Source organism: Papio anubis, chromosome 11, assembly GCF_008728515.1.
Source record: "Papio anubis isolate 15944 chromosome 11, Panubis1.0, whole genome shotgun sequence".
Taxonomy (NCBI): Eukaryota; Metazoa; Chordata; class Mammalia; order Primates; family Cercopithecidae; genus Papio; species Papio anubis.
Window position 1 is genome coordinate 2262135 of NC_044986.1, and position 11654 is coordinate 2273788.

The following is an 11654-nucleotide window of genomic DNA, read 5'->3' on the forward strand; positions in this document are numbered from 1 at the left end:
GGGGGAGGGACCAGCACAGCCTGGGTCTATGTGCCCCGTGGAGCGCGTCTGAGAAGGGCCCTGAGATAGACTCTGGGAGGTCCGGATTTCCCTGCCCAGACTCCATGCGTGTGGTCACGTCTTGCCCTCCCTTTGCCCTTTGAGTTCAGAAATGATGCACATGGAAGGTGAGCTATTAAGAAGAGCAGCTGAAAATGGAAGAGCCATAGTTAATTTGGGGAGGAGGGATTCTGTGACCAGACCAGGGGCCCCCAGATTAGTGTCCGCTGGATTTCTCACACCAGCAGAATCTGATAAAGCCCCAGACGGAGGGTATGGGAATTGCCATTTTATTTTCAATTATGTCCTCTGCTCATCAAGTCCCTTTAAGCACATGCCTGAGATGATGTCAGTGGAGCACTAACCCACAGGGTCTCAGTCACATGGACCCACGTTGCTCGTTGTAACCAGCTCCCACTCTGTCCCCACGCCCGCTCCCAGCCCTCACCCTACCACTCCACTCACTGGAATTGGACGGTCTCCCTGGAGCAGGCTCAGGGGCAGGCTGGGCAGTGTGACGTGTTCCCAGGATTGACTGCCTTGGAATACAGAACTTGAACCTTTCAAGAACTTGGAATTGATAATCTTTTATTGTCTTCTAGCTGAGTTTCATTTTCTATAAAGAAATATTTTAAAATATGTGAAATGTGTTATAGTCTCAAAATAATACTACAATAGAGTTAGCTGAGTTTGGGTGGTATATATTTTTTTCCTATAGTGAAGGAAAACCATAGACTTTGATAATTGGTAATATTTCATCATTTTGTTGCAATTTTAAAAATCAAAAATTTCAGCTGTGGCTGGGCACAATGGCTCATGCCTGTAATTCCAGCATTTTGGGAGGCCGAGGTGGGCAGATCACCTGAGGTCGGGAGTTCGAGACCAGCCTGGTCAACATGGCAAAGCCCTGTCTTTACTAAAAACGCCAAAAATTAACCAGGTGTCATGGTGCTTGCTTGTAATCCCAGCTACTTGGGAGGCTGAGGCAGGAGAATCACTTGAACCCAGGAGGCAGAGGTTGCAGTGAGCCGAGATTGTGCCATTGCATTGCAGCCTGGGCAAAAAGAGCAAAACTCCGTCTCAAAAAAAAAAAAAAAAAATCAACTATGAAAAAGCATAGCAAGGAGCCTGTGATTTTATGTGACAGACTCACTGGAGGACATAGGCAGGAGCCACAAACTAGGCAGTGTCTAAAAATCATCAGTACATCTGGGGTGCGTGTGGCGTGTGTGGCATGTGTGCTGTGTGTGGCATGTGGCTTCTGTGTGGTATGCATGGCATGTGCCACGTGTGCCACCACAACTAGTTTGCTGTTGTCAGTTCTCTCTCTGTGCCATGGATACCTTTTGAGGCCATTAGTCCCTTTAAAAAACATTGAATAAGTAAGATCATCTCCATTGCAAAAAGAAAATTCCAATTTATGATCAAGCCCCTTCCAGACATTCTAGTTTAAATGCCAAGGCACATCTCTTAGAACAGCTGGGAACACAGGGGCCCAGTCTGCTTGCTGGATGGAAGTGGTTCATGGGCAGGGCAGCGCCAGCCCCCTGATGTCCCCCTGATGTCCCCCCTGATGTCTGGGGGACATGGGCATCCCATCCAGGGCTCATCCAAGGGAGCACTGTGAGGCTGGACCTTTCTCAGGCCATCGTCAGAGACAGCAGATGCCAGCCCTGATGGGGCTAGGCCTACCTGGGCTGGGATGCCCTGCCCTTGCCTGGGTGGGTCCTCTGCAAATAGATGAGAAGAGAATATAGCTCATGCTAAGTACCCGTTGCCTGGGGAAAGCCTTTAAGCCTCCCTGTGAAATCACCCAGAGGAAACTGTGGGCCTGTCCCAACGTCCTGCAGCTTGGTCCCAGAAGGTCCAGTGAGAAGGAGGAGGAAGCAGGCCACATTGTAGCCAGCGCACTGGAGTGGCCAGAGGGCATTCAGAAGTGCCTGCAACCTCCTCAAAGGGGAGCATGGCAGCTCGTATGAGGAGGAGGACGGAGAGAAATCATAGCAGGTCCCCATCCAAAGACCACAGTCCTATTTAGGAAGAAATTGGGTTAGAAGTATCAGACGTAGAATCGGTACAGGACCTCATGTCACACAGTGTGTTCACGGGGAAAGCTAAGGCCCCTGGTGTGAAAATCACAGCCCTTCCTCTGCCGGGGGAGCTGCACAGGAGAAGAGGGTGATCCTACACAGAACCAGGGTCGAGGGAGGGTAAAGCAGGCCTGTTTCTATGGCAACAAATAGCGTTTTGTTTTATTGCGCTAGAACATACAGCAGTGTGTATAACGGCCAACGGAATCTCTTTTAAAAAGTCATGCTCCACTTTGGATAAAGCTGGTATAATTTGTTAAGGATGAAAAACAAAACCTGCGATGTTAAATTATAGCAGCATAAAATAAAGTTACAGAGCAAAGCGAGAGGAAAGAGAGGAGCGTTTGATGAGATGGAGAAATGGTTCTAGGCAGAGAGAGAAGCAGGCGTTTCTGAAGAGCCCTGACCCCACGGCCAGCGAGGCTTTCTCTCCAGGTCTGAAATTAATAGAGCGAAACTCTAGCTAATGATGGAGCCATATGCTTTTATTTGGATAATAACCCTGCATTCATTTTTTTTATTAGTTAAATATAAGACAACTGAGAACTTACATTGCTATAAGAAGCCAGTTACGGCCAGGCACGGTGACTCACACCTGTAACCCCAGCACTTTGGAAGGCCGAGGCAGGTGGAGTTTGAGACCAGGCTGGCCAACATGGTGAAACCCGTCTCTACTAAAAATACAAAAAAATTAGCTGGGCGTGGTGGCACACACCTGTAGTCCCAGCTACTTGGGAGGCTGAAGCAGGAGAATTGCTTGAACCCAGGAGGCAGAGGTTGCAGTGAGCCAGGATCATGCCATTGCACTCCAGCCTGGGCAACAGAGGGAGACTCTGTCTCAAAAAAAAAAAAAAAAAAAGAAAAGAAAAAAAGCCAATCATATTCTTACTTACATATAATACATGCACGTATTCTCAATTTGAGCCATATTTGTGGATGTTTCATTTTGCTGCTGTATCTTCAGGAGACCAGTAGCATTGTGTATTCATAACCCTGTAAAGGTTTGCCACTACTGACATGGAATCTGAAACAATGAGACAAAGTGGGAAGGAAACCGCTCCAGAGAAGGGGCTGAGCGGTGCTGGGGTGGAGGCTTTCACCTGCCCACCTTACTTTCTCATCACCCCCTCACTTGGCATGAGTGTCGAAGGAGCTGCCTGCTTGGTCCTCGGTCACATTCTAAGATCTGCCTGGCCATTGGTTGGATTGGTGCACAGTTGCCATTTATCGACCTTATAGGATCCTATGTGGACTTTCTCTTGATATTTTTGTTTATGTTTATCTACATTTGCATAAACACTCATCTTCAGTTTATTTTTAATGTTCTTGAGTTTGGGGTAGCATTAGGAATGAAAGAACTTTGTCCCTCTTTGACTCTGTAGTCTATAAATGACAATTTTTCGGTTGTTAGAACAATGATCCATCTTCCTCTGACAGAGAAGAGGTTTTGTGGCCTGTCATAAAGAGATTGCATCTCATTATGCGGGCTGGCGGGTTCCAGGAGAAGTGCCCTGGAGCCTTACCCAAAATTGCCTGCCAGCTGATGTGCGTGTCCTTCCCACTGAGGAGCAGGGTTTTCCTGTTTGGGGCAGCATTTGAGACGTACTTCTGGTCAGACTGGGGCATGCCCAGTGCCCAAGGGTCAGGCCGCCTGGTCAGTTGTTTCCACCCTGATGACCCAGGCAGCCTGGCATCCCATGACCTCCTCAGAAGAGGCCGCTTGTGCGCCCTGAGTCCTCCCCAACGCGCCAGACTCCCAGGTTCACAAGTGGGGATCAGAGATGCAGAATTTACTTTCTTTTCACAAGTTAAGGTCATTTTTGGGAGACTCGAATGTCAATTACGTCACCCTAGGAAGTGACTAGCACGAACTGAGTGCTCTGCTGTGTTCTGGTGCCACTGGCCATGATGAGAAAGTGAGGAGGCCGTGCAGTACGGATGCTGCTCGGAGGCCACAGCGAGGACCACTGCAGCCTACGGCATGAGTTCCAAATTGCCGGTTGGTTCCAGATGCCTGCGGAGAGGGCAGCCAAGTCATTCTCTGGGTTTCTCCAGCTGGGCTGTTTCACGTTTGACCCAGAAATGGCGCCTGCATGTAGAGAAACGCCAGGCCGTGTGGGGACCCAGGTTTAATTATTCAGACCGCTTGGATCCTGGAGAGCTATGCTGAAAGGCTGTTGCTCATAACTCCAGCAGCTGTGAACAAGGACAGCTTTTGCCATAGATTCTTACTGCTTTCTCATGTTGTGCTTGGAATACAAGATTTCATTTCTGATATGCAATTTCATGATGTTTTTCTTCTGTGTCTGTGTTTTAAGATATTTGAACAGTTTGTCAAGACAAGAATAAAAGAAGAATACAAGGAAAAGAAAAGTAAATTGCTGCTAGCCAAAGAAGAATTCAAGAAACTTCTAGAGGAATCTAAAGTGTCTCCCAGGTATGGAGAGAGAAATAGACCAGATGATTTCTGGGGCTGGGAACTTGCCAATTACAAGCGGACTCTTCAGGTTTGTTTTTGTTAAATTGTGTAACCCAGCCTTCCACGGACACAAAAGTGTGAGCTTTGAAGACCTGCCAGTGAGACCAGGCTGACTCCCCTCTACCATGCTGCCTGTCATGAGCCTCCAAATGTCCCTCTCATCAGTCCTGGGAAAGTGGGCTATTTGCTATCCAAATGCATCACAACCATTTTATTCTTACCCTGCATGCCTTTCAAACGTCAGGGGCCCTGACTGACCCAGATAACCAATCAATACATCAGCAGCCATGAGATGAGGTCGAGTTTCTGAGCTAATGATCAAGAAGCAAAAATGCAAAGCTAACTACAAACAACAGCACCGTAACCCCTACCACACCCCTTGGTTCCAGATGTCTTAACAGTTGGTCCCAGAATAAGATGAAGATTTGATATACTGGAGAAGTGAACTGAGTTAACTGGGTTGCCAAGACTTACTAAAATAATAAGTGAGGCATTATTTCCATGAAATAAGACACACTTATAAGAAAATAGATGTTAGAAATCGGAAGAACACGTAAGCTTAACTCTTAAAAATTAGCTCTAATTGACTAATCTTTATAAATTAAGGAACATGTACTACTCTTAGAACTATAAAACTGTAAGTTTTGTAAGCATAAAAATGGTTGACAATGTATTTTTATTTTAGACCGGAAGATCCAGCATCAGGTTTTTTGTTTGTTTGTTTTTGTTTTTTGTTTATTTTTGAGACAGTCTCACTTTTCACCCAGGCTGTAGTGCAGTGGCACGATCTTGGTTTACTGTAACCTTCGCCTCCGAGGTTCAAGCAATTCTCCCTGCTTCAGCCTCCCAAGTAGCTGGGATAACAGGCACCCACTACCATGCCCAGCTAATTTTTGTATTTTTTAGTAGAGACGGGGTTTTGCCATGTTGACCAGGCTGGTCTTGAACTCCTGACCTCAGGTGATCCACCTGCCTCAGCCTCCCAAAGTGCTGGGGTTACAGGCATGAGCCACCACGCCCGGCCAGCATCAGTTTTTAAGCAGACATTAATTGATGCTTTCTATGAAGGCATAGGCCTCCTTTGTTTGACCTGTGGTTTGGTTGATCAAGAATTGGGTGGCCTAAGTTAGTGCTAGTTACACAATCCTCATAAAACTTCTCTAACTATTCTAGAGAACAGGTACTTTCTGAATGGGGAAAAATAGCATGAGTTATCTTCATCACAAGTGCTAACGTGGGCAAGTAAATGTGTGTCCCGTTGCTTGCAACGTGTGATTTTCTGTGGTTAAAGTAGACATGAGAATGCTGGGTTCTAGCCATGGCTCAGCTGTGTCCACCCACCAGGTGGCCATGGGACAGAGGCCACGGAGGCAAGGGCTTGGGAAAGGTACAGGAGCCCCTTCTCTGCCTTAGTTCACAGCCTGGCCCCGGCCCTGGCCCATCTTATCCTGGCCATGGGGTAAGTATTGGACCTTCAGAGCCCTCCTCCAAATGGGAGGATGACCACACACACCTCAGCAAGTGACTAGGAGGATGGAATGAGGGGCTACAGGGAGGGACCCCAGTGGCGCCTGGCAGGCAGGAGGAGCTCCAAAAGTTATAGCTGTCATTACTGTTGAGACCGTCATTACTATTAAGGACATTTGGCCAGCATTCTCTGTCTCTCTATTGATAAAATGGTAGCAATAAGCCACATACTCCCCTTCCCATGAATACATCATGAAGACAACGGAAAAAGATATTCAGAATGCAATGAGTCATTTAAAAAAGATGACATACACACATACACACACACACGGAAAATGAGTGATAGAAATTAGAAGGGAGTTATACTGACTATTTTTAAAATTAGATTTAATTGCCTGCTATTTTTTAAAAGAAATTTTATTGCATATATTTAAACTATACAACATAATGGTATAGGGTGCATGGCGATCATAAAATGCTTACTATAATGCAGCAAATTTTAGCATTTACACTTGAGATATATTGCTTTTATAATCATAAAGCTTTTTTTTTTAATTTTTAAAGTAGCTAAGTTTACAACATTTCAAAAATTTTTTCCAGATCTCCTGTCTACTGTTCTGTAGGCATCCTATTGAAACATGTGCAATTCAAATGACCACATGCTGGACAGCTAGGCTCATCCCCATGCAGGCCACGTGGGCCTCTTCGAAGCAGCCTCCTGGGGCTGTGTGGCCTCCTACAGCCGTACAGTCCCTTCCTGGTCGCCCGTCTCAGCCTCAGTCTCGAGCAGCCTGTGGGAATGGTGGTGATGGGATAGTCCAGAATTCCCGGACAGCCCCTAGCCCCAGCCCTGCCCACCTCTCGGGAGAGCATCCACTAGGGACTGGGTCCTAGCCAGGTGGGGTTGGCTACCTGGTGGGGTTGACACCTGGTGCTCCTTTTTGGAAGCTGCAGCAGCTGCCTCCTTCATGGCAGGCTGTCCTGAGTCCCGCTTAGTGGAGGGAGAACAGAGATGCAGGGCCCGTGACTCACCTTCCTGAGCTCACACCACAGCTCGTCAGCATCAGCAGAAAGCCAATGCTGCCCCTCGGCATGGCTCAGGGGCCACAGAGGTATGAAGCTCCCTTTCTTTTCAGGGACACTTTTTCAGAGAGACCCAGAATAGGACCTGTCTAGCAGCGGCACCTGTCCAGACCCTAACTGAGAATGTGTAGATGCCTGTCTAGCCAGGGGAGCATGGAACAAGCCCAGGCGAGTCTGACCATTTGACTCATCCCGAGCAGGTCAGGGGTGGAGTGTGGCGTAGCCACGGCACAGCAAGGTTGTTACATCAGTAAAGGAAGGAAGGGGGAAGGAGGGAGAGAAGGAAGAAAGGAATGGGGAGAAAAGGAGGGAGGGAGAGAAAGAAGGAGGAAAGGAAAGCAGGGGAGAGGGCAAGAAGGAGGGAGGGAGGAAGAGGGAAGCCAGAGAGAAGTGCTTTTCTTGCAAGAGATGTGTAAACAAGCCCCCCACAGATGGATAGCAGGAAAACGGCAGCGCCTTGGGGAAGGAATGAGACGAGTTGTTCAGTGACAGAAATGAGCATGAGTCTGATAATTATTTGTCTTGTCTTCTAACAGCCATGTCGGCATAATCTTGTTGTTTGTATATTTCAGAAGCTATTAAGTTATAATAATTTAACACAATAATTCAGTGTCTGCAAGGAAGTGTAAAATTCTCTGTGAAGAGAAATGGGAGGGAATAAGAAGAATCCCCCGGACAAAAATGACCACATTTTTCCAGGCACCCCGGAGCACATTGCCTAGGCCAGGCCCTGCCGTTGCTGGACAAGCGAGTGCATCTGCATGGACCAGTGGCTCCAGGCCTCGGCCCCTCTATCCCTGTGACTGTTCCTGGCTTCAAGTTCAAGGCTAAGAGAACAGGAAGTTGTGGGGCCCGGTGCCTGTGAAGGTCAGGTTGGTCACCGCAGAGGCGCGTCCTGTTTTGCCCTCTGAGCTGCCCTAGCCTTGAGAACAGCCTTGCTGGTCTAGACTGGGTCACTCGTGTTTTCCTGTGGGGCACCACCTGACCTGGCAGCTCTGATTCACTCCATCAGTGTTTGGGACTCACTACTTGCCAGACACTGGGCTGGACATTCAGGGCGTTTATCGGAGAATGAAGCAGATAGTGCCTCCCCCATTCGAACGTGGGAGTCCAGTTCCACACGTGAGGTTTGACAAGATCACCACTGTGAAGAGGGCTATGATGGAGTCACAGTTCTCTGACCTTCTAGATAGGGCGAGTTTCCCAAAGAAGATGCCTTGGCCTGGTTTCTCATGACCAGCAGCTCTAACTGGGGGAAGAAACAAGGGAAGGGTGTGCCAGGCGGAGGGAACAGTGTAAGAAAGACCGTGGCAGGCAGAGCATGGTGGCAGCAAGGAAGGGGCGGAGGAGACCTGGCAGGCACAGTTGTGACGGGGACGGCTGGGAGAGTGACAGCTGCACGAGCCGGCTGAGGAGGCTGAGGAGCCAGCTGAGGAGGCTGAGGAGCTGGCTGAGGAGGCTAGTGGGGGCTGCTCATTTCTGGAGACCACTCAGAGGAGAGACCAGGGGGTCCTGCAAGTGAGGGCATGTCAGGGCTCTGCAGGACCCCGGTGAGAAGCAGGCACGGCCGGCCAGAGCCGCTCACCCACCGGGTGCCCTGCTGCCCACAGCCAGGCCTGGTGGAAGGGCTGGCTGCTTGCTCAGGCAGTACCGCTGCAGGATCTCTGGGGAGGCCAGAGCTGCTCTCTAGAAGGTGTCTCAGGAAACTCTTTCTTTTTCAGGACCACATTTAAGGAGTTTGCGGAGAAATACGGCCGGGATCAGAGGTTCCGACTTGTTCAAAAAAGAAAGGACCAGGAGCATTTTTTCAACCAATTCATACTTATTCTTAAGAAACGGGACAAGGAAAACAGACTAAGGCTGCGGAAAATGAGATGAGTTTGTGAAAAATGCAATAAGCCCGGGGGTTGGCCCTGGGCGTGCCGGGGGCGAGGAGGTCACGGTGGAGACAGACACGGGCGTGGGGCGGCCGGCACCTGCACGACCCAGCGGGCACCGGCACTGCGGGGTCTTCGTTCTCAGAGGATTACTGTTTCATATTGAAGCTCTCTCTTTTGTACGTTCAGAGTTTGATGCATTTCTAATCGTCATGATACGTCGATCTCTTAATTGTTTTAATTATGCAAATTACTTGTAATATACACAAATTATCACTGCAGGACTGTGGGGAAGCGGGAACAGGAGCCTCCGTAACCATCTCAAGGCATTTGTGTCATCACCTGAGACGATTAGCGAAAACTTTTCTGAAAAACCTTTGTGAATTACTTCGCTCCTCCAGGATTCCCACGGCGTTGAGGAATTCCTTACTCTGTCCCTAGGTCTCAGTCTCGTTTCTGAGTAGCAGCAATAGGGTTTTCATCGTTCATCATAGTGACAACTGTGAGCATCCCACACCTGGACTGTGGATCACTTACAGGTTTCCAAGGGTGGCCGCGCGTTCCTCCCAGAGGGGCGTCCCGGTCTGGAGCAGGGAGCCGTGCTGGTTGCCACAGGTCCTACTTCAAAAGAATTATTTTGTACAAAACCATCATATTAATATTTGAGTTATTTTTATTGTATGCCCAGAGTTTGCATGAGATTTTTTCTCATCACCTTTGTATAAAAAATTTTTAATTTTTTTTAATCAATAAATATTTTAAACCAGCGTGTGTGTGTGTGTGTGTGTGTTACTAAGGCATTCCTTATGATCTTAAGCAGCAAAATTGTGTTTCAACTAAAGATACCCAGTTTTGAAAGATTCAGGGGGAAAAAAAATCCTGATGATTGCAATAAGGACCATGAAAATGCCACTCACACCAAATCTTACTTTTTAACATACTTAGTAGTCCTGGCTGGAACCATGTTGGGCAAAACCTTCGCTAATTAATTGCGTTCCTTGAACTATTGAACATCCATTTATTTATTTCAAGATTTGTGGAGTTATCTGTTCAGATACAATGTCTTTGTCCCCTAGTAAAGAGTGACACAGACTCCTCATCTACCTTCTTCTTAATTAGTTCCCAGGGAACACTTTTTTCCAAACTTATTAGGATGTAATTGGGCAAGGTGGGATCCACTCTTAACTGAGATCAGCCCTGGTCCTGACACTGTCACTGTTAACACCTCACCTCTGTGTCAGGTGGCCCCTGGGGGTTCCGGGGCCGTTGATCAGGCTCAGGCCCACTGTCGAGTCCACCCAACACAAAACTGCAGGTGCACAACCATGTTTCACTTAGAGTGGACACAGCATGGGCAAAGTGGCCCTGACCAGGGGAACTCGACTCATGGCTCCAGTCCCGCCCCTGCCCACAGTGCTGCCTCCTGCTGAACTCCTGGTCCCCCACCGACAGAGGATGGAAGGTGCTTGCCAGGACTCACGGGGGAGTCCCCAGCTCTGCTGGCTCCAGACACCAGTAATGGCCTGGTCCGGAGTGGTGCCGATGGCCGTTGTGAAGGAGAAGCCTCAGTGAGTGGCCTCAGGCTGTGGAAGCCACCACTTTGTAAACCTTTCCTTCCTCTCGGTGAAAGGGGAGCACCGGCTTATGGGCTGGGGTTACTGAGTGTCCACCTCAAGCAAGAGATGAAGAAGTCTGGGAATTGTTGGGATGGACACAGAATGTGGAGATATTCGGGTCCCATGTGCTTGGGAAATCCCCTTCACAAGGCACACTCTAGCACCAGGGGAGAAGACAATGGTCCTGTGGCCATCAGCCTGTGTCTTTCCCTCACTACCCTGATTCTTACGCATTGGACCAACTTCAAAGTGACCTCAAGGGAGGGATGCGGGGTCTGCATGGGCTTTAGTAGAATTGCTCAGGGAGGGGGTGGAGCTACTGCCACAAAAGGCCAATGTTCAGTCTCATTGATGGCCCCTTTGTTGGACTGATCATGTGAAATTGTCTCATTAATGAGGAAGCAATTTTTTCTCATTCGATTACCTCCCCAGAGGCAGATGTTCTTTCCCTGCCTGAAGCACTTCTACCGTGATCACGACCCGATTCCTCCAGGATGGCCTCCATCTCCAGGGCTGCCCGCAAGATGTCTTGTTGACCAAGGGATTCAATCCAAGTGAAAGTCATTGCAACAATGAGCTCAGAGCCACCCGACTCAGTGGTGTTCCCATGTGCCCACCCCCACAGCAGCTGCCTTGATAAGTCTGGAATAACCTACGAGGGCCTGGACACAGTGCCACCTGGGAGACAAAACCCTGAGGGTCTGGTGCCTGTGGGTTATGGTGCCCACCAGAGCCCAGCAGCCTGCAAGAGGCGGCGTTTCCCCTGGAACCAGGTGCAACAAGGGGAGGTGGGAGTGGCCCCTTGGGTCATTTGACTCATTAACCTACTTAGGGAATCTTTATGTCCATCCCCACAGCCCTGGGCTGGTGCGTGTGAAGAGCCTGTTGCCCAAGGGCAGAGTTCGCTCACCATCTTGGTTCTGTTCAACTGGAGGCCGTGGCAGCTTCCTGCTATTTGGACCCCTCCTGGCTCTGAAGCAGGAGGTGGAGAAGGTGGCCGCTC

At 48.9% G+C, this 11654-nt stretch overlaps 1 protein-coding gene across 1 annotated transcript in view; it reads left to right on the forward strand.

Moving 5' to 3' along the window:
- TCERG1L (transcription elongation regulator 1 like) overlaps positions 1 to 9803 on the forward strand; it is a 230202-nt gene extending 220399 nt beyond the window's left edge. The window contains exons 11-12 of the mRNA XM_017944455.3: positions 4448 to 4566; positions 8880 to 9803. Of these exons, the coding sequence (XP_017799944.3) occupies positions 4448 to 4566; positions 8880 to 9036 (276 nt within the window). The 3' untranslated portion in view covers positions 9037 to 9803. The remainder of the gene's footprint in view (positions 1 to 4447; positions 4567 to 8879) is intronic.
- Positions 9804 to 11654: the final 1851 nt, after the last annotated feature.